Raw genomic sequence first — 22,560 nt, 5'->3', positions numbered from 1 at the left:
TGATCTTTCCCCAAGACTGAGAAATCAACTCTTTGTTTTAGGGCTGAGGAAGATTGGGAAGGAAAGAAAGCAGTGAGCACTTGAGTACCCAAGACAGCCCTGGGAGCTGGCAGTTATTAGACAATGTACAGAAAACTAAGGAAACTAAGGCTCAGAGGGAAGAATCCCTTGCCCTAGGCAGAAGGTATGTCACTTTATGGTCAAGAAACTTCCCGAGGGGTGAGAAGCCAGCTTGCCCGAGCACCATGCAGGGGGCACTAGGCTACCTTGCCAGCAAGGCTTGGGCAGGGGTTGGGGGCCTAGAAATGAAGGTACTCAATCCCCCACAGTCAGAACCACATCATAAAGGGGGGTTTTGATGAGGTATAAAGAGGCAGACAAATATTTGCGCAGCGTAGCTGACTTGCAGTGGCTGGTGGCCCAGCCCACAGCAGGGCATGGTGTTTAGCAACCTCTCCCAGCAACGTCCAGCCTCACTCTCAGCAACCACTGGTGCCAAAGAGCGTTGGGGGAAGGGAAGTACCCTCACTAGCTGGGGTACCTTCCTAGTATGGATGGATGTGCCCCAGCCACCTTTTCCCTGGGAAGCACAGATTTGGAACTCTTGGTGCCTGTGGCTTGGCAGTACCTGAGCGCCACCCACAGCACCCTTCACCGCTGCCCTCCCTGCTCCAACAGGTGTTCCCAGCACCTGCCTCTTCAGCTCAGTGCCAGCTATACCAGCACCACACACTCTGAGGATACCTGAGTCTTCATATTTCTGCCTTTCACACCCAGAGTGATTTGTAGCAAGGAGCAGTGGCTGTAGGACATGGAAGTCTGGGGCACTTTCTAGAAGTGGCCTGAGTCTTCCTTTAGCTTCATGTCCACTCATTTAGTCAGGCATACATGCATTTTAGTCAGGCAATCAACAAGTGTGTCGGAATGCCCGCGCATGCTAAGCACTGAGGAGTAGAGAGTGACAACAAAGACCCCTGCTTCATGAAGCAGTAGGAAAGTAAGTGAGTGCCATTTTAGATAGTGCTGAGTCCATGAAGGAAATAAATGGGCGTCTTGGTGGGGGAGGGGAGCACACTAGCTGCTTCACTCAGAGGGGTCAGGAGTCTCTCCGTGGAAGTGGCATTTGAGTCGAGACAGGCTGATGAGTGGGCGCCGGGGAAGGACACAGGCTGCTGGAGTAACAAGCCCAATACCAAGGCGCCTGGGTAAGCACCGACTGGCTGGGAGCGTTCAAAGCCTTCAAGAAGGCCAGGGTGGCCAGAGGTGGTGGCTGGGGACGAGTAGGGAGAGGAGGGGTGAGCAGAACACTGAGGGCCGCAGTCATGGGTTGTGCTCTCAGGGTGATGGAAAGTCATGGAAGCTTTCGGGTGAGGGGGTGTCATGGTCTGACTTTCCTCTTTAAGGGACATTTGCATGTACTTATTTCCAAATGGATTGGATGGGCAGGGAGCTCTGTCTGGTAGGGACATGATGAGGATTCTGTCAAGGTAAGTGAGACAATATTGTATTTAACAATTTGTCACCTTGATTTACAACTCTAAGTATCCAGACCTGTGGCATTCTATTTGTCCTCCTGTCTTGCCTGCCTCCTTTTATCCCCAACTAAGTAAAGGAGAGCATTACTGCTAATACAAATTAATCATAGAGATTAATTATTATTAACAATATCCCAAAATTCGTAATGGTTTGCAGCGAGCACTATTACTGACTATACCCAGGACTAGCATTTTAGATGTATAACTTCATCTTTTTGACAACCCACTCAGGCAAGAATTTTTGTCACCATTTTCCAGATGAGGAAATACGACCAGAGAAGTTCACAGACTTTCTGCAGGTCACACAGCTAGAAACTATGTAGGAACTGGGCCTGGAAGCATGGTCTTCATGACCTTCGAGCCTGTGGTTTTGTGCTGCTCTGAGGCAAAGCCCTCTGTCCCTGAGTAGGTGCTAAGCGTCTACAGACAGATTTAGAGAAACACAGTGCCCCTGGTGTGACTGCAGACACCACCCACCCCTTGCTCCCCCCATCCCCCACCGCCATAGCCTCAGTCTGGCTGACTCTCCTCCCTGTTGTTGCCCTCACACCTGGCAAGCTGACCAAGTGGTTTCTCTGCCCTTTGGGACTACACAGAGCTCCAGATGCCCTTCATCCTGGAAGGCTGGACTTTTCATGGGAGCCCCCCCACTCCATCCACACAGATCCCAGCAGGCATCCCTCTGGGGCCCTACAATCTGTGGTCTGCTTTTCCCAGGGCCTGGCCTGATGCCTTCCTACCTGAGCCACAGCCTGGCCCTGCACTGAGCTGGGCCCTCTGCCCAAGCGTGTGCAGAGCCACAAGCAGCTGCAGGCGCTGGCTAGGAGGGGACACCCAGCTATCTGTGCCAACCTTTTCACCTCTGCTGCAGATCTTCCACATGACCTACGACCTGGCCAGTGCTGTGGTGCGCATCGTGAACCTCATCGGCATGATGCTGCTGCTGTGCCACTGGGACGGCTGCCTGCAGTTCCTGGTGCCCATGCTGCAGGACTTCCCGGACGACTGCTGGGTGTCCATCAACGACATGGTGGTGAGCACCAGGATCACCTCGCTTGCGCAGGGAGGGGGCCCTTAGGCACAGCCAGACAGAACGAGTAGACAGCTTGAAACTCCCCAGTCCCAGCAAGTGGGACCCTGAGATGCCACCCCTGGGGCTCAGGGCTCCTGCTCTATCCAGGGCAGGTCTGTCACAGTCAGAGGAGGTGCTGCTGCCTCCACCTTCTTACAGCCCCCAGTGCCACAGAAAGCCTCCCTATTTGGCCTTAGTTTCACGCAGGGGACTCAAACCTGGAATCCTCAGATTAGAGCAGGCATGGCAAAGTAGGGCTGACAGTTCTGCCCTCCCACCTCTCTCCCTCAAGGCCAGCCAACCCTCACAAGGGACTGCAGATGCTATAGGCACTGGGAGCAGCACAGGTAGCCACCCAGGTCACATTTGGCTACTTGGGTCACTTTCTGTTCCATCGCAGTGCCCAGCTGTTCCCCTACCTCCCATCTCCTCCCTCCCCCATACCCCTCACCAACCAACCCCCTCACAGGCACATCCTAGTTGCAGGGATGGCAGGGATGGCAGGCAAGATGGAACCTAAGCTCCCTCCTGGCCCCTTCAACCCTGCAGGTGCAGAGAGAATTTGGAATCACAAGCCATAGAGCTGAGCTCCCCAGCTGCATTCTGGACAGGGTGGGATCTAGGAGACTTGCTCTGTGTCCGGGAACCCCTGCCTACCTAGTTCTCCCTCCTAGTCAATTTGGTTCAGTCTGAAGGCTAAATCCCAGGACCCCAAGGGAGGAAAAAAGGCTTTGAAAGAGGTGAAGGAGACCCTGAGGCATCTTTCAGCATCAAACAGGCCTTTACAAAACAACCTTTTGATGAGCTCAGTGTAAATGAATCGGCCATATGGATTGAATTTCCGGGTCCTCAGAGGCTCAGCAGTGAGGATAGAAGCCCTGACTTGAGGCAGCTGAGACTCCCCAGGCTCCCCAGGTGGGGAGCCCTCCCCTGGAGTTCATTCCCTCGAATCTCACGCCCTGTTCCGGACTAAACCACAGGACTAGCTCTGTCTGTGGCTACAGGACATCCTGTCTGTTCAGGATGGTCTGAGTGACCTTTGAACATGGCCTTCCTCCAGGTGCCGAGAACAGCCTGGTGGCCCAGGAAGTGCTTAGGGCCCTTGTGGGTCAGGCATTAGTGTGGTTTCCACATTGCTAATGCACTCCCCATATGAGCAGAGAAGCCCTGGGGAAGTGGCCAGCACTAGGGTTCATCTGCGCTCCTGCATTTGGGACAGGTATGTGAGGTTGAGGGTGGCTGGCTGACAGGTGTACTGAATTCTAGAGCTGGCCCTTGCGAGCCCAGTGAGGGGGCTCCACACTGAGCCTTTCTTGAGACACCTACTGGCTTTGGAGACAAAAATAGCCAGAAGCCTGGCTCCCTCTCTCCATCCTCCTGCCCCCAAGCTTTGTGTGTCCCAGACATTCCATCTCTGGGGAAAGGATAACTAGTGTCCTCAGCCCTGGACAAATGCAAACAGGGATAATGAGGTGAGTTAGCTCCAATGCCTTAACTTTTGCTCGCCCAGAATGAGGACAGTGTGTTTGGCTTGTCTGCCAGAGCTTGTCCCCCCAGGGGGAAGCATATCTGGTTTTATAATTGAGGTCAGTGGGGAAATGGGCTTCACTTGGCAGTAGCTTGGGGGAGGAGGGAGGGAGAGCTATTCCAGAAAGCAAAGGACAGCAGGGTGGCCTCAGCCTGGGATCTTTGCTCCTGAGGAAGCTCCCAAGCTGTTGCCTGGGAGCTGAGAGGTCAGATCAGGGCTAGGTTGCCTCCCATCCATTTGCTGGGGCTTCCTATCTGATTCCTGTCCCCCATTGCAGGAGAAAGTCTCAAATGGGGGATTTACTCTGTCACCACAGGTGGCCGGTGTGACCCTCCCTGCCCTTTACCCAAGGTTTTCAGTCAACAGCAAAGTTGGGAACCCTGGATTCAACCACTGGGAAGGAATTAGGTTGAGGGGTGGGAAGTGGCAGGTGACACGGGTGTTAGTGAGAAGAGCCTACCCTCTCATCGTCCTGAACCCCATTCACACACACCCCTTGGATCTGTCTGTCAACCTGTACATCTGCCCACAGAACAATTCCTGGGGAAAGCAGTATTCCTATGCCCTCTTCAAGGCCATGAGCCACATGCTATGCATCGGGTATGGACGGCAGGCACCCGTGGGCATGTCGGATGTCTGGCTCACCATGCTCAGCATGATCGTGGGCGCCACTTGCTACGCCATGTTCATCGGCCACGCCACTGCCCTCATCCAGTCTCTGGACTCCTCCCGGCGCCAGTACCAGGAAAAGGTAGGGTGGAGAACTGTGATCCACAGGGCTATCTCGCTCTGGAGAACCTTCCCATGGGACCTTCCCACAGGGAACACAGCCAGTGGGAACCTGTCGTGATTGGGATCCCGCTGTGAGAGACAAAGGAAGGGGGGGGGGGCTCTAAGGTGTGAACTACTTCACCTCCCTGGCCTTTACTCTATGAATGTCTTTTTATCAGTACCCACCTTGCCCCCTGCTGGTGTGACTCTCTCCTGACAGGGGACTTCTCTTCCCTGCGCACAGTCCTTTCCAGCCTCCTGCCTCCCCCAGTCTACAAGGCTTCCTATGAGCACTGAAACTGAATCAGTCTCGTCCTTCTTAAGAACCTCAAGTCCCTCCATCATGGGGCTTTAGCTATACTTTTTTTTTTCTGTTGTATTTCTCCTTTCCATCAACAATTTCCTCAAACAATCAAAAGAAAGCCCCAGGCAGCAGCCTTTCTGCCTGCTTGTTTCTATGCTAGTGTCCTTTATTTTTCTCCCCCTTTTTTGTAATAAACCTGCCCTAAAAGGAAAAAAAAAAAAAACCCACATTATTTATGATTGCCAAATCCACTTCCTTATCTCAGCTGACTAAGTTCAAGTTCACCAAGGCCCTCTGCCCAGCTAAGGCCTCTCAGGCCCTGGTCTAGCTCGTCTCTCAGCACCCATGACAGTTGTCACCGCCATCTGGGCTTTGCCTTGGTACCGTTACTGCACACAGGGTTGTTCTGTTCCTTCTCAGGCCAGCCCTCCCCGCTCCCCTTGGCTGGCTTGTCTTCTCAGACTTCACAGCTGGGTCCCTGGTGGCTTAGACCTGCTCTCTGTTTCTCTGCTCTTCTGCTTAACTAGTTGTTACTGTTCTAGCCCCAGCCCTGCTCTCTATCCATCTCTCGGTAGTGGGGCCCAAATGACATAATCAGCCCCCACCTTCTTTCCTTGGCTATGGACTAAACGAAACCTCCCTGAACACCCCAACCTCATCATGTCCAAAATGAGAACACTCTCCCAAGCTCTGAGCTCCTGCCCAGCTTGTTAGTGGACACAGTAACACAGGCGCCCGGCCAGACATCGGGAGCCATGCCTGGCGTCTCTCGGTCATTAATGCCTCCCTCAGAACATCAACTCTTTCCCTTCATCCAGGCGCCTCTGCCTGGGCCCACAGCAGCTTCCTCACCAGGCCATGACTCGGGCCTGGAGTCAGGCTGCCTGGGTCCCCAGCCCAGCACCTCCATCCACGGGCTCAGTGAGGGGGCGCATCTTGTGTCATGTCCGTGTGCTCCGCTGGCCCATCTGTATGGTGGGGACAGTGTGAGGACTTATATCATGCGGGGTGTGAGGAGTGGGCCATACCTGTCAAACCCTTAGAACTGTGTTGGCACAGAGCAAGCTACTCACTGAGCAGGCTCCACCCTGCCACGCTCTACTCCACTCTCCACAGTTAGGGTTGGCATTTACAAAACATAAATCTAAGACCATTCTTCTACTTGGAGCCTTTGCATTGCTCCTGGGTGTGGATTAACTCCTAAGTATGCTCTCTCAACCTGATGGTTAAGGGTGTGACCCAGCCCCTGCCCTTCTCATGTACAGGGCATGCCTGGTGCCTCACTGCTTTCTCGCTGCCTTGCCAGACCTCCCACCTCTCCCCTCCTGCCTCACGGCCTTGGCATAGACTCCAGCCTGGAACACTCTTCTCTTCTTTCCCCCTGGCCACCTCTGCATGCCTCAGCCTAAACTCCTCTTTGGTGAAGCCTTCTGGGGTCAGTCAACCTCCTACCTACCGTGTGCCCCCGAGGTCCTCTCACTCTCCTTCACCACACCTCACACTCCTGTAATTATGGAATGAATCCTTGGGTCCTGATTGTTTCAGGTCCATCTTCCCTCTACAGGGCATGGCTCTGTGAGGACATGTCTTGTCCTTTCCGTGTGTTCCCAGTGTCTGGCACACAGTAGGGCTCAGTATATATTAACTGCCTGCCTGCCCCAGGTGCTGTCCACTGGTGGGGTAGCTGAGAGATGTTGGCCCATGTCCCATGACACTAAGATCCAGAGCCAGGGCAGGCCGAGAAGGTCAGGTAGGGGAGGCAGAGGAGGGAGACCATGGAAGAGAACTCTAGGCCAGCCTTCATGATGAGCATGAGCTAAGGTGTGCAGAAAGGTGGTAAAGAAACCAGCCTGGCTAGAACAAAGGCTTCTGGGCTAGGAGGGAGGGGGCTGCAGTGGGGAGGGAGAGAGAGCAGCTTAGAAAGACCAATGTCGGGCTTCAGCATCCAGCCTGTGACCAGGTTAGCATTCCATGTATGAGCAGGGCCGGGCTCAGTGTGTGGGCAGGGTCAGATCTCAGTGTGTGGCCAGGGTCAGATCTCAGTGTGTGGGCAGGGGCAGGGCCAGGGCTCAATGAGTGAGGAGGGCCAGGAGTCAGTGTTGAGCAGGGTGGGCGCTCTGAGACACAGTCAGGGATTTGTTTAGAAAAAGCATAGGGTTTATTCTAGGGCAGAGTCAAGCTGCTTGTGGCTCCTCATTTGAGACTTGTCTTTATTTTAATCTTTATCTAATATCACTCTGAGTCTTACTTCACCCATAAATCTCTCTTAAATGTGTTACCTCCCCTCTGCCCTGCTATTACATGTCACTTGAACAACAACCTCTGCCCTGTCACCGGACCCTGCTTCCCTACCCCTGTCGATTCTGCACGCATGAGGAATTCTCTAAATTCCTTCTTCTGGCTGTCCCTGCACAGTGGCTGCCAGCCAGGAAGTCACTGTTTGCTGGGTCCAGGCATAACTAAGCCAGACAGAGACCAGGTGGGCTGGAAGAACTTTAGGAAAATTCACTCCCAGCCTTAGGAAAATTCACTCCCAGCCTTAGTTGCCCATTGGCCTCTCGCTGAGCCCTGTGTCTCCATCTCTTTAGGGTGCTAATATATGAAAATCTGTTTGCTTATTTCTGATTATTCCCGGGGTATATGAGTTATGGGAAAATCTCTGTTACTGCCTAACCTGTCCCTCGCCATGCTCCTAAGGTGCCCCATTCTCCACCCCCCACCCCCCCCCCAACCCAGAGATGGCTGGAGCAATGCTTGCGCTTCACTCTTCGGGGGAGGGGAGCAGGAACAGTTTTTATTAGAGCCTGGGCACTTAAGTTCACAAATATCCTGTTCCCAACTTCTGCTTAAGGTCCCAGCTCTACCCAGTGCCTCCCCTGTGCTGGGATTTCTCTCTCCCCCTCCCTCCCTGCCCTCTGCTTCTCTTTCCCTCCCCGCTTCCTTTCCTTCCCTTTCCATTTTCATTTTTTATTCCCCCACGACCGACCGGACCGACCGTTCCTTGTACTCCTCCCTCCTTCCCCGCCCTCTTAACCTCTTAATTATCAGTGTCTACTAGTTTACAATCATTTGGCTTTGTCAATTCACTTGCTTTGTTTGTTTATATTACTTACATATGTGAAATCTTCCAACATTTGCCTTTAACTTTCTGACTTACTTTGTTTCACATTAATCCCTTCAAGTTCCTTACAATTTGCTGTAAATGATATTTCATCTTTCCTTGTGGCTGAGTAGTAGCAATCTACACACATACACCAGGACCTAATTTAATAAAGAAAGGAGCCTCTTTAACAAATGGTCTTGGGAAAATTGAATACCACATCTTCTTTTCCAGTCCTTTATCAGTGAGTACTTAGGTGCCCGTGGCCTAGCTATTGTAAGTAAGGCTGCAATGAACACTTTGGAGCATGTAATTTTTTGAGTTGTCTATTTCATGCTCTTTGGATAGATACCAGTGGCATTGCTGGATCATATAGTGTTTCCATATTTTTTAGCTTTTTTTTTTTTTTTTTTTTTGTGGGACCTTCGCCTGCGGCCGGGGAACGAACCGGCACTGCAGAGGCTGCGGGCAGCCTCGCAGCCCAGCGCTCAACCGCTGCGCCACCAGGGGAGGCCCAACATTTTTTAGCTTTCTAAGTAAGTCCAGAACACGTTCCAAAATGGCTGCACCAATTTTATATTCCTACCAACAATATTTTGGGGTTGCTCTTTCTCCATATCCTCTCCAACACTTGATGTTGGGAGTCTTTTTGATATATGACATTTTCACAGGTGTGAGATAATCTCTCATTGTGGTTTTGACTGGCATGTCCCTCATTAAAAGTGTTGATGAAAAATTTTTTCATATACTCGTTGACATATGTATCCTCTTCGGAAAATTGTCTGATGAGATCTGCTGCTCATTTTTAATTGGGTTGCAGTTGCATGTTTCTTTGTTGTTCAGTTGGATGAGTTCTTTGTATACTTTGGATATTGGTTGTGTGATGTGTAAATATCTTCTCCCACACAGTGGGATTTCTTTTTAATCTGCTAAAATGTTCTTTCAAAATATAAAAAGCTTATTAATTTGAAGTTGTCACAATAGCTCATTTTTGTTTTTATTTCCCTTACCATATTTGTTGAATGCCCAGAGACACCTCTATAATTGATGTCATGAAACATATTGCCAATGCTCTCTTCTATGAATTTTATTGCTATAGATCTTATATGTATGTCTTTAATCCATTTTGAATATATTTTGTATGTGAAATTAAAGAGTGGTCCAAATTCATTCTTTTACATGTGGTTGTCCACATTTCCCAATATCATTTGTTAAAGAGACTTTATTAAATTAGGTATTGATGTATGTGTAGATTTATTTCTATGCTTTCAATTCTGTCCCATTGCTCCATGTGTCTATTTTTATTCTAATACCATTTTTTTTTAAGATTTATTTTTATTTATTTATACAAGCACTGGGTACAGTCAGAAGTGCGGGAGGGTGAGAGAATTCACCAGAGCCAGAGCGGGGAGCAGAGCAGGCAGAAGGACCGAAGTACACTGCTGAGGGGAGCAGCGGGTGGCAGGAGAGGTCTGCGCGCCATATGGGACCCTCCTCCAGTGGCCGGGGAGCCGCTGGGGATCGAACTGGTGCTGCCGAGGCTGCGGGCAGCTTCGCAACCCAGCGCTCAACCGCTGCGCCACCAGGGAGGCCCCTCTAATACCATTTTTTTTGGTTGCTTTATAATACAATTTAAAAATCAGGTAACATGCCTCTTTTTTTTTTTCCCCCTCTCAGAGTTGCTTCAGCTATTCAGGATCTTTTATGGTTCCATTTAAGTTTTAGTACTTTTCATTCTATTGAAGAATATCACTGGAATTTTTATGGGGCCTTGCCCCATTATAGGTCAATTAAATCAATATATTGCTTTTGGTAAAATAGTCATTTTCGCTATATTAATTCTCCCCATCCATAAACATGGAATATCTTTCTGTCTTTTTCTATATCTTTTAGTAGTGTCCATAGTTGTCAATCTATAAATACTTCCCCTCCTTATTTAAGCTAATTTTTAGGTATTTAAGTCTTTTGATGTGATTGTAAATAGAATTTTTTCTTCTCATTCATTATATGTAAAAATGAAACAGACTTTTGTGCGTTAATTTTGCAACCTCCCACTTTACTGTAGTTGTTTATTGTTCCTAGTAGGTTTTCAGTGGAATCTTTAGGTATGTATGTATGTAGGTAGGTATGTATGTATATATGTATACATACATAATATTGTCTGTAAATAATGATAGTTTTACTTCTTTTCTACTCTGGATTCCTTTCCTCTGGTTGTCTGACTGTTCTAGCTAAAATCTGGTTGTCTGACTGTTCTAGCTAAATTAAATGGAAGTGGTAGCAGTGGGCATCTTTGCCTTGTTCCTGATCTTAGAGGAAAAACTCTGTTGTTCACCATTAAGTATTTACACTGACTGTAGTTTTGTGATACGTGTTTAGGTACATATGTTTAGATACATTCTTTCTGTTCCCATCATGTTTAGAGTTTTTGCCATAAATGGGTGCTATATCTTGTCAAATGCTTTATTCTCTTCAGTTGATATCGTAGGTTTTTGTTCTTTCTTTTGTTCATACAGTGTATTACATTAATTAATTTGCATATGTTAAACCATCTTTGTATTCCTGGAATAAATCCACTTGATTATGACATATGATTCTTACAGGGTATTGTTGAATTCCATTTACTAGTTTGTTGAGCATTTGCACGTCAATATTCATCAAAGCCATTAGTCTGTAGTTTTTGTTTTTGTTATGTCTTTGGTTTTGGTAATTAGGGTAATGTTGGCAACTTATACTGTGTTATGGAGTAGTAGTCCCTCTTGAATAATTTTCAAGTAATTTGAGTAAAATAGGTATAAGTTCTTTAAAGGTTTGATTAAAAAAAAATTAACAGATTTATTTATTTAAGATTTATTTATACAAGAACCAGTGTACAGGCCATTTGCGGGGGAGGGTGAGAGGATTCACCAGAGAGAGTGGGGAACAGACCGGCAGACTGACTGAAATACACTGCTGAGGGGAGCAGCAGGCGAGGCAGGAGAGGTCTGCTGCGCCATGTGGGATTCTCCTCAGCGGCCGGGATCAAACCCTCACTGCAGAGGCTGTGGACAGCTTTACAGTGTGTCTCTCAACCACCTGCGCCACCAGAGAGGCCCTTAAGAATATTTATTGGGTCTCCCTGGTGGCGCATGCGGTTGAGCGCCGCGCTGTGAAGCTGTCCGCAGCTTCTGCAGTGCCGGTTCATCCCCGCTGGCCTCGAGCAACCCACATGGCGAGCGGACCTCTCCTGTCTCCCCCGCTGCTCCCCTTAGCAGTGTATTTCAGTCAGTCTGCCTGTTCTGTTCCCCATTCTGTCTCTGGTGAATCCTCTCACCCTCCCATGCATCTGACCTGTATCCTGGCTCTCGTATAAATAAAATAAATCTTTAAAAAAAAAAAGATTTATTTATGTATGCAAGCTGGGGTACAGGCCAGAGGTGCAGGGATGGTGAGAGGATTCACCAGAGCCAGAGCGGGGAGCAGAGCAGGCAGAAGGACCGAAGTACACTGCTGAGGGGAGCAGCGGGCGGCAGGAGAGGTCTGCGCGCCATGTGGGACCCTCCTCTGGTGGCCGGGGAGCAGCCGGGGATCGAACCGGCGCTGCAGAGGCTGCGGGCAGCTTCGCAACCCAGCGCTCAACTGCTGCGCCACCGGGGAGGCCCCGATTTTATCTTCTTAAAGAACCAACTTTATTTTCATTGATCTCTTACACGGTCTTTTCTATTTTATTTCTGCTCTAATTTTTATTATTTGCTTTTACTAACTTTTGGTTTTGTTTGTATTTTTTAAAGTTGCTTTAGTTGCAATGTTAACTTGTTTATTTAGGATTTTTCTTGTTTCTTAATGTAGGCTTCTATTGCAATTATCTTCCTCTTAAAACTGCTTCACACACATTCTAAAAGCTTGTGTCCTCATTTTCATTAGTGTTCAGGTATTTTAATTTCTACATTAATTTCCTTTGTAGCCCAGTGGTTATTGAGCAGCATGTTGTTTAATTTCCATGTGTTTGAAATTTTTTCCCCAGGTGTTTTTTTTTAATTGTTGATTTCTAGCAATATGGTATTATGATTAGCAAGAATGCTTGGTATGGTTTCAGCCTTCAAGAGTTTATTGACAGTTGTCTTATGTCTCAACATATGGTCTATTCTGAAGAATATTCCATGTGCATTTGAGAAAAATGTATAAATTGAGATTTGGGATAGAATGTTCTGTAGATATTAAGCCTATCTGATCTAGCTCATCATTTAAGGCTATTGTTTCTGTATTTATCCTCTACCTTATTGATCTGTCCATAGTTATAAGCAGGGTGTTAAAATCTTTATTACTGTTCTGTTGTTGATTTCTCTCTTTAATTCTATTAATTATTGCATTATCTATCTTTGTGCTAATCATTTGGTGCCTATGTATTTATAAATGTTAGTATTTTTATTGTATTAGGCCCTTAATCATTATATAATGTCCATATCTGTCTCTTACTACCTTTAATTGGAAATCTATTATCTGATATAAGTTGAGCAGTTATTGCTTTTTTTAACTATCATTTGCTTATAGGATTATCTTTCAGCCTTTTACTTTAAGGCTGTGCTTAGCTTTTGTAGTAAGATGAGTTACCTGTAAACAACAAAGAGTTGGATTTTGTTTTGTGATTCATTTGGCCATTCTATACTTTTTCATTGATGAATTGAAGCCATCTACTCTTAAGGTGATTATTGAAAGTATGTACTTACTGCCATTTTGTTGGATTTGTTTCATTTTCAGTTTGTCTTTTGACACCTTCCTTTTATTGTTTTGTTGTTCATTTTCATTGTCTTATGTGTTACACCTATAGATTTAGGCTTGCAAATTATACTGAGACTTCTGTGTGATGGTCTATACTTGTGACCTATTGCATAGTGTAGGGGCAGGAAGGGGCACTGAGCAGGTTTTCTGATCCAGCAGACCGGGTAAAGGAGGACTCAGAGTCCTCAGTGGCTTTTGCAAGTCTTTCATTTAGATTTACCAGGCATATGGCAGGCAGGGGTGCTGGGGGTCCAGGAGGCTGGCAGTCCTCCCAGCCCCCAGCAAATCCTCACTCTATCTGGGCTCTCTGGCCTTTTCTCTGCTTCTGTTATTCTCGGTTCTGCTGGCGTCCCCGCGATGCCGCCCTTATAAACTCAGTCTCTCAGCCCAGGTGTACCCACTCAGGTGCCCGCCATCAGGCATGCATTCAGGACCACAGGGTTCCCTCATCTGTCCTAATGGCGGGAGGGGAGAAAAGTCTGATACTTCTTCCCTACCCTACAGTCCACCCCCTCAGGGTTTTCTGCCAGACAGTCTACACAAGTCACATACGTTTTTCTTGGCAATAGAACACTGCAGCCATGGCCCACAAAAACAAATAATATACATCACAATAGAACAACAAAATACATAAAATACAACAGAACACAAATAATTCCAGGCAGGGCACCAACCTAGTGGCGAAAGACAATTATTGGCACCAGCAGATGAGCCACCACATCTGCTGCCGAAGGCACTGCTCATACGAGGGAGGGGAGCCACTCACGGCATCTACTATAACATGCCAGGGACCGTCAGGCTTCCTGACCTCTGGCTGTAGTCTCGGCTACAAGCCATACACCGCATCCACCCCCAGGATGCACTCACTCTGGGATTGGCGATTCTATTCTGCTGTTGGGGGAAATCGCCAACCCTCAGGGTTTCTGACTGCGGTTGCTCCAACACTCAGCCTTCATAGCCACCAGTGCGACACGCAGACCCCTGCACTCAGGCCAACCCACTGCATAAGCGCATGGGTCGGGGATCCAACTCTACATGCGGCCTCTCTTGGGTCCCCTCTTCGGCTTGGGCTCCACCCCAAGCCACGTTCCCCACCCATGCCCCAAGGACGGGTTCCTCAGCTCCTCACCCTCACTCGAGAATGAGCAGGACATCACCCACAGGTGATTTGACGAGACTCACTGGCCTTCCTCAGCTTACTTAGTGCTTAACAGCCACTCAGGGCTTCCCAAACTTAGCATCAATACCAGCTTTTGCCTTTTCAGTTGACTTTCCTCTGTCTGGCTGCTGGGCACACACAGGCTGCTTTTGGCCATCAAGGTATACTGGGCACCCCCAGATTCCCATCTCCTGGGGTGTAAGCAATAGCATCCTCCCCCAGGATCCCAAAAACTTAACTTACCAAAGTTCCTCCCTCTTCTGGCGGGATTGTCAGTCCAAGTCCATCAGTCCAAGTCCATTAGGCCTCTTCCTTGGGTCAGCACTGGCGAGCTCTGAATCGTGGTCCTCTTTCTTTCCCCATCGATTCTGCTGCCTCGGCGGTCTTGGGCTGGTCCTCTCAGGCATCTCCTCCACGCGAGGTCTCGTCCTGCAGCTCCTGGACCATGTCCATCTCCTGTGCCGCCATGATACCTCCAGCGTCGTCACAGGCAGTCTGTTACTCCTCAGTCCCTCCAGGTCTTTGGAGGGCTCCATACCCGTCTGCATGGATCATCCTGCCGACTTACACCAATTGTAGAGGCAGGAAGGGGCACTGAGCAGGTTTTCTGATCCAGCAGATAGGGTAAAGGAGGAGTCAGAGTCCTCAGTGGCTTTTTCAGGCTTTTATTGGGATTTACCAGGCATGTGGCAGGCAGGGGTGCTGGGGGGCCGGGAGGCTGGCAGTGCTCTCAGCCCCCAGCAAATCCTCACTCTATCTGGGCTCTCTGGCCCTCTCTCTGCTTCTCTCGGCTTCTGCTCGTTCTTGGCTTCTGCGGGCGTCCCTGCGACGCCGCCCTTATAAACTCAGTCTCCCAGCCCAGGTGTACCCACTTCAGGTGCCCGCCATCAGGCACGCATTCAGGACCACAGGGTTCCCTCATCTGTCCTAATGGCGGGAGGGCAGAAAAGCCTGATACTTTTTCCTTACCCTACACATAGTTTGTTCTCAAACTTGTTCCAATGGTCCATATTTTTACTCTCCTCCTCCATGTTGTATAATTTTGGTGTCTATAACTTTTAGATGAATTGTGTTATTATAATAGTCCCTTTAGTATTTATTTCAAGACCAGCATGGTGGTGATGTATTCTTTTAAATTTTGTTTTTCTCCCTCCTTGAGTCTGCTGGTAGGAAATCTTTTTTTCTTTTGAGGAATTTAAATATCCCTACCATTCCCTTATTGCTTGCGCTGTTTCCACTGAAAAGTCCACGGTCTGTCTAATAGGTGCTCCCTTATATGATTGTGATTCTTCTTTTTTTTGGGGGGGGGGTGCTTTTAGTGTCCTTTCCTTGTCACTTATTTTTAGTGATTTTATTATAATATATCTTGGGATGTGTATGTTTGAATTTAGTTTGTTTCAGACTCCTTGGGCCTCTTGGATCAGGATATCTGATTTATTTCCCAGAATAGAGAGATTCTTGGCTTTAAATAATTTTTCTATGCCCCCCCTTTATACACACACACACACACACACACACACACACACAAATCTCCTTCTAGGAACACCATGGCATGAATATTGTTTCTCTTTAAATTATCCTGAGGAACTGTTGTACTATTTTTGTTCTTTTTTTCTCTCTGCTGGTCTATTTGTGTGTTTTCCACCACTCTACATTTAAGCTTGCCGATTCTATTAGCTTCTTGTGTTTGTCTGCTCTTGAAGCCCTCTGTTGTGTTTTTAGTTCATTTACGGTATTTTGTAAATCCATTAATTCTCTTTGAAATGTTCTCATGTTTTTTCTATTCATGTTGTATTCCTGATTTTGTTCATCCATTCTTTTTCTTATTTCAACAAACATTGTTATTACCTTAAAACCCTCATCAGGCCAGTTATGCAGTTCTGCTGAATTTGAACTTATGTGTTTTTTTTTTTGTTCCATCACTGTGATTTGTTCCTCTGTTTCTTCATCTTTAATTTTTATGGCTTGAGATAAAAAGCTTTCTCTTTTTGTTTTGGTGGATTGATCTTGTATTACATTTACACGCTGCAGGATATAATTGTAGGTTGTTTACCCAGGATCCTTTTGTATCTATTGCTTCACAGACGCCTCTGCACCTGTTCAGATGGTCAGAGCCCAAGTACCGGCAGGGGGTAGGAGATAGGAGCTGAGATACCTCCAGGGTTCCTGGAGTTTGCTGCCAGTGAGGACCAAGAGTTCAAACCGCCTGAGAAGTCATGGATGCACAAGTTGGCTTGGGGAATCTTCAGTGACTCCCTCTCTGAGGCCAGTTTCTCAGTTAAAGCATCCTGAATAATTTTGGGCCAGTTTCAACCTCTCAACTAGGGCTCAGCTCTGTGTGCATGTTCTGAGATCAATAGGTTTTTTGGTTGTTTTTTGTCAGGGGTGTGGGCCAGAGCAGAATGATCTGAGAGATGTTTTTTCACACTGCAGACAAGCTACTGTCCTGCTTCTGATTACAGGCAAATGAGGGGTATGCGTTTCTCGAGGTTTGCATGTACCTTCCATGAAAAACTGCCTTCCCTGCAGGCCCTTCTCAAGCCTCTCAATAGCCATAGCACCAGGAGGGGGCTCTCTTTGGGACAGAGTCATGGCTGGGGTTATTTCTCTTGTCTTTCAAGTATAGAGCCTAGCCCAGGAGTGCTCGCTCTCCCAGGTGCTTTGCCAGGACCCAGGTGCTTTGCACACTGGTTGTCAGCAGTATGCATAGTTCGTGGTTGCTTCCCAGATTCATCTGGTAGAGCTGAAGCAGCTGTTTTGCATTGCATAGTTTTCAATGTAGAAAGGTGCCTCTTCTGTAGGAGGAACAAATGTGCCAGTAGCCTTCCCTCTGGGTTTGGGTTCAAGCCAATAATCACCACACCAGCAGTTACCAAGACTGTCCACTGTCCTCAGATTCTCCTGTTTAGGGGTACAGGGTGTTTCACCTTCCAGCTCTGGTTGCTGGGTTGCTATCAGGAAGGACAGCATTGACCTTTGCAAGTGTTGATCTACTATTGCAGTATTCTATCGCCGGTGTCTGCTTCCTTCCACTCCTGTAGTTCTACAGAAGGAGACCCTCTGTCTTGCACACCAACTGTGCACACCCTCTCCAGTGCAGTCCCTGGGTTCTAAAGTCCCTGATGTGGGCATGAGCCGTTCAGTCAACAGTAAGAGAAGCTCCATATCACAGCAACCCTTCCTTCTCTGGGTTGTGCTGCCTTATAAGACTCCAAACACAATTAAATTTCAGTTTTTCCTACCCTCTCTGTCATGTAGTCCCTCTTTATGCATACCTGGTCATCAGGTCATTCTCCTGGGACCGCCATTATCTGTATTTGTGTATAATTTGGTTGTAAATATGTGGAAGAGGTGAGACCGAGACCAGCATCTTCACTCTTCCACCATCCTACTGGACTCTTGTGCTCTTCAACAAAATACCCAGTTGCAACAGGGCCATGTTTGAATACGTGCCATTAGATAGGCAGGCTTTCTGGCTTAGCCTCCAGTCCTTCTAACACACTGCAGCCTAATCCTGCTGCCTAGGCCAGTGTGTCACCACTATTAAGAAATAGCTCCTTCCACAATGGGTGAGGCTCTCTGGTCTGCAGCATAATTTCCATAGATAGGGGAGAAAAGACTGACATTCAGAGGAAACTTGATCAACCGCCTCCTGGCGTTTTGGCCTCCTTTAACCGCTAGCAGGCAGAATGAGGAGCCACCCCAGGACCCCCAAACCTGCACACTCTAAATGGGTTCTGCCATCTGCCGCATACAGACAAAGCACACACTTTAGTGTGAAAGAACTTTAATAGGATAGTGTGCACAGAGAGAAGAGAAGAGAAAGGATATAGTTTCCCAATGAAACACCAGTTACCCATCCTCTCGTGGGTACATGTCCAGCCAACCAGGTTGGCCCAGAGCAGGGCTGCTGAGGCCTATAAGCTGGCCACAAGTCTAAGTCACCTTCTGCTGAGGAACCATAGGAAAAGAGAAGGGGTCAGATACGTTTGGAATGGAAGTTCTCTCACCCAAGTCTCTTCCAAGTGTCTCTACATCTCTGTCTTCCATGTATCTCTGCCAAGTCCCTCAAGTTCCTGGTGCATGCCCAGAGCTGAGAAACAAGCAGGCCTTCTTCACACATCTCTCTGTTCCAGTTGCCTCTTCCAAGTCTCCTTCTTGCTGCTTAGCTTCACACTTCATTAGGTGGGGCAGGGAACATGGAACCTCCCTTTTTCATGGAAATTATACCCTGGAACATAACTGGGCTTTGGACAGTCCTCATTGTCCCCAGCCACCTCCATGATATTGAACACGGAGAGGACTCAATACTCTGATGGAACCCCTCCTTCACCCCAAGCAACTAGGAGTCAGGGTCATTGCTTGGGGTGCAGAGTGACCAAACCCATAACAACAATCTCAGTCTCAAGGAGCCACAGTCGACCAAAAAGATCCACAAAGTTGACTGTTAGTGTGCTCCTCCCAGCAGGACTGAGGCCGGGTGGGGACAGGTTGGGCAGTGGAGTGACTGGCTGGCTTGGAGGTGACAGCCCCCTTCTCTCCTGGGCCTCAGTACAAGCAGGTGGAGCAGTACATGTCCTTCCACAAGCTCCCACCAGACACCCGGCAGCGCATCCACGACTACTATGAGCACCGCTACCAGGGCAAAATGTTTGACGAGGAGAGCATCCTGGGAGAGCTCAGTGAGCCATTGCGTGAGGTGAGCTCTGTGCACCAGCCAGGGAGGGGAGCCAGACTTCCCTGGCTGGTGGCTCCCCTCACTTCCTTCTCTGTGTTTTCCAATCCCCACTATCTGGGGAGCAGGAAATCATCAACTTTAACTGCCGGAAGCTGGTGGCCTCTATGCCACTGTTTGCCAATGCGGATCCAAACTTTGTGACATCCATGCTGACCAAGCTGCGCTTCGAAGTCTTCCAGCCTGGGGACTACATCATCCGGGAGGGCACCATTGGCAAGAAGATGTATTTCATCCAGCATGGCGTGGTCAGTGTGCTCACTAAGGGCAACAAGGAGACCAAGCTGGCAGATGGCTCCTATTTTGGAGGTGAGGTGGTCATAGAGAGGGGAGGACAGGGGAACATAGGTTGGAGAGATAAGGGGGGGGCTGACAAGCATTTCTGCCCTTCATGGTCATTCCTGGAGGTGTCCGTGAGCCAGTAAAGGGATATGGTCCCCTAGGTGGGAAGGACAGGTTGGCATCCATTTGGCAATAGGGAGATGATGAGGTGGCACCGATTGTAGTTACAGCCCAGGAGTGGGGCCTAGTGAATCTGTCAAGCTTCTGTACCAGGCAGTGGAAACCAGGTCATGGTGGGGGCAGCAGGCCCTGTGGAGTTTGCAGGGAGCCCCCTACACGCATGCGCACACTCCTGATGTCCTCCGCAGAGATTTGCCTGCTGACCAGGGGTCGGCGAACTGCCAGTGTGAGAGCTGATACCTACTGCCGCCTTTACTCGCTGAGCGTGGACAACTTCAATGAGGTGCTGGAGGAGTATCCCATGATGAGGCGAGCCTTCGAGACCGTGGCGCTGGACCGCCTGGACCGCATCGGTGAGGGGTTGGGCTGGCTGGGGGTGGGCTGGAGGGCAGCTTCCCTGCGGCCCCCTCCCGGGGCTCCCCCTTCTCTGGCCTGAACCCTTGCTTTTTTTTAAAGATTTATTTATCTCTGTATACGAGAACTGGGGTACAGGCCAGAGGTGTGGGGGGCTGTGAAAGGATTCACCAGAGACAGAGTGGGGGACAGAACTGGAAAATTGACTGACATCCACTGCTGAGGGTGTTATGGGGCAACCCTGATATAAAACCTGTTGCCTGGCTGTGGGTCCTCACCCGCGTGCTTAAGAGGGACTTATTAATACTCCACTACAGGCACACACAAAAGGTTAATAAAAGGTTTATTTACAAGGGAAAGGGAATTGAGGAAATGTACAACTCAGGGAGAAAATAGGGAAATAAAGTCTTTAATGCGTTCTACCCGACCTGGAAACCCAAAGGCACTCTCAGAGCTGGCCTGAGAGCCAAAATGGGGGAACCCCCTCCAAAGCCCACATGTCTGGCTTTATACCACACCTGGCTACTTAACCCCACCCTCAGGTCCCAGCCACCTTCCCTTTGGTGGTGATGGGATTTGTCTTTCCCAATGTCCTGATGGCTTTGGTCTGGAGTGGGGGTGGAGTCCACAAAGCCTGTATGGAATTAGCTTTAGGACATCCTTTCCCGCTAACAAGGGGAGCAGCGGGTGAGACGGGAGAGGTCTGCCGCGCCATGTGGGTAGCTCCCTGGCTGCAGAGGCCGCGGCCAGCTTCTCAGGTTGCGTCTTAGCCCCCGCGCCACCAGGGAGGCCCCTGAACCCTTGCTTTGTCTGGCGTCTAGGCAAGAAGAACTCCATCCTCCTCCACAAAGTCCAGCACGACCTCAACTCAGGCGTCTTCAACTACCAGGAGAACGAGATCATCCAGCAGATCGTGCAGCACGACCGCGAGATGGCCCACTGCGCTCACCGCGTCCAGGCGGCGGCGGCCGCCACGCCCGCGCCCACGCCAGTCATCTGGACGCCGCTGATCCAGGCGCCGCTGCAGGCGGCCGCGGCCACCACCTCGGTGGCCATCGCGCTGACCCACCACCCGCGCCTGCCCGCCGCCATCTTCCGCCCCACCCCGGGCTCCGGCCTGGGCGGCCTGGGGGCCGGGCAGACGCCCCGGCACCTGAAGCGGCTGCCGTCCCTGATCCCGTCGGCGCCGGGCCCCGCGTCGCCCGCCAGCAGCCCGTCGCAAGCGGACACCCCGTCCTCCTCGTGCTTCCACCTCCAGCAGCTGGCGGGCGGCTCCGCGCCCCGGGGCTCAGCCCGCTGCGGCCCGCGCCCGGCTCGTCCCCGCCGCCGCCCGGGCTCGGCGGCCCCTCCCCGGCGCCCACGCCCTCCGCCGCGGCGCACGCCGGCTTCGGCCACTTCCACAAGGCGCTGGGGGGCTCCCTGTCCTCGTCCGACTCGCCCCTGCTCACCCCGCTGCAGCCCGGCGCGCGCTCCCCGCAGGCCGGCCCGCCCCCGCCCCCGGCCTTGCCCCTGCCCCTGCCCGGCGGCGCCCGCGCCGGCCTCGGCCTCCTGGAGCACGTCCTGCCGCCCCCGCCCGCCGCGCGCTCCCCGGCCGCCAGCCCCGGGCAGCTGGGCCAGCCTCCGGGGGAGCCGACCCCCGCGCCGGCCGCCGGCCCGCCCGGCACGCCAGGGACACCCCCGCGGCAGCCCGAGCGGCTGTCCCTGAGCGCCGGGGCCTCCGGGGGCGCCTCTCCCGTCGCCGTCCCCCCGCGAGGAGGCCTCAGCCCCCCGGGCCACAGCCCCGGCCCCCCGAGAACTTTCCCGAGCGCCCCACCCCGGGCCTCCGGCTCCCACGGTTCCTTGCTCCTGCCCCCCGCTTCCAGCCCGCCGCCCCCGCAGGTGCCCCAGCGCCGGGGCACGCCCCCCCTCACCCCGGGCCGCCTCACCCAGGACCTCAAGCTCATCTCGGCCTCGCAGCCCGCCCTGCCGCAGGACGGGGCGCAGACTCTCCGCCGGGCCTCGCCGCACTCCTCTGGGGAGTCCGTGGCTGCCTTTTCGCTGCTCCCCAGAGCTGGGGGCGCGAGCGGGGGCAGCGGAGGCCTCGGCCCCCCCGGGAGGCCCTATGGTGCCGTCCCGGGCCAGCACGTCACTCTGCCTCGGAAGACATCCTCAGGTTCCCTGCCGCCCCCTCTTTCTTTGTTTGGGGCAAGAGCCGCCTCTTCTGGGGGTCCCCCGCTGACTGCTGCCCCCCAGAGGGAACCTGGGGCCAGGTCTGAGCCCGTCCGCTCCAAACTGCCGTCCAATCTATGAGGGGCCCCCCCCCTCCCTCTTTTCTTTTTTCTCCTCTCTTCCTTCAGGTTTAACTGTGACTAGGAGAGATACCGATACCAATACCAATTATCGTTTAAAAAAACCCACTCCAGAAAAACAAAAGACAGCAGAAAATAACCAGGTATTCTTAGAGCTATAGATTTTTGGTCACTTGCTTTTATAGACTATTTTAATACTCAGCACCAGAGGGAGGGGGGAGGGGAGCAGGCAGGGCCCAAATGCAGAAGCCGGCGGAAGGCAGGTGGGGCCTGGGGCTTGGCAGGGGTGGGATGATCCATGTTTGGGGTTCCTAAAGCAGACCTGTCGTTGTATTTGTTTTAGGGCGACAGCCACCACCAAGCCCTGAGCATGAGCTTGAAACCCCACTCCTGGGGGTCATCTCATACCCTGGCAAGGGCTGCCCTTGGCCCTGTTCCTGAGGAAACTCGGTCTCAGTTACCTGAGTCCTTGGGAGGACAGGCGGCCAGGCCCT

The 22,560-nt window shown here is 50.7% G+C and overlaps 1 protein-coding gene across 1 annotated transcript in view; it reads left to right on the top strand.

The window, feature by feature from the left end:
• HCN4 (hyperpolarization activated cyclic nucleotide gated potassium channel 4) overlaps positions 1-22,326 on the top strand; it is a 51,134-nt gene extending 28,808 nt beyond the window's left edge. Inside the window, 7 exon segments of the mRNA XM_037502895.2 lie at positions 2,407-2,568; positions 4,668-4,886; positions 18,780-18,926; positions 19,031-19,271; positions 19,613-19,777; positions 20,600-21,058; positions 21,061-22,326. Of these exon segments, the coding sequence (XP_037358792.1) occupies positions 2,407-2,568; positions 4,668-4,886; positions 18,780-18,926; positions 19,031-19,271; positions 19,613-19,777; positions 20,600-21,058; positions 21,061-22,067 (2,400 nt within the window). The 3' untranslated portion in view covers positions 22,068-22,326.
• Positions 22,327-22,560: the final 234 nt, after the last annotated feature.

This window comes from Talpa occidentalis, unplaced genomic scaffold (genome assembly GCF_014898055.3).
Source record: "Talpa occidentalis isolate TD23 unplaced genomic scaffold, MPIMG_talOcc4v2.1 talOcc4.11, whole genome shotgun sequence".
Lineage (NCBI taxonomy): Eukaryota > Metazoa > Chordata > Mammalia > Eulipotyphla > Talpidae > Talpa > Talpa occidentalis.
The sequence above is the reverse complement of the archived record's forward strand: the minus strand, read 5'-3'. Positions and strand labels throughout refer to the sequence as shown.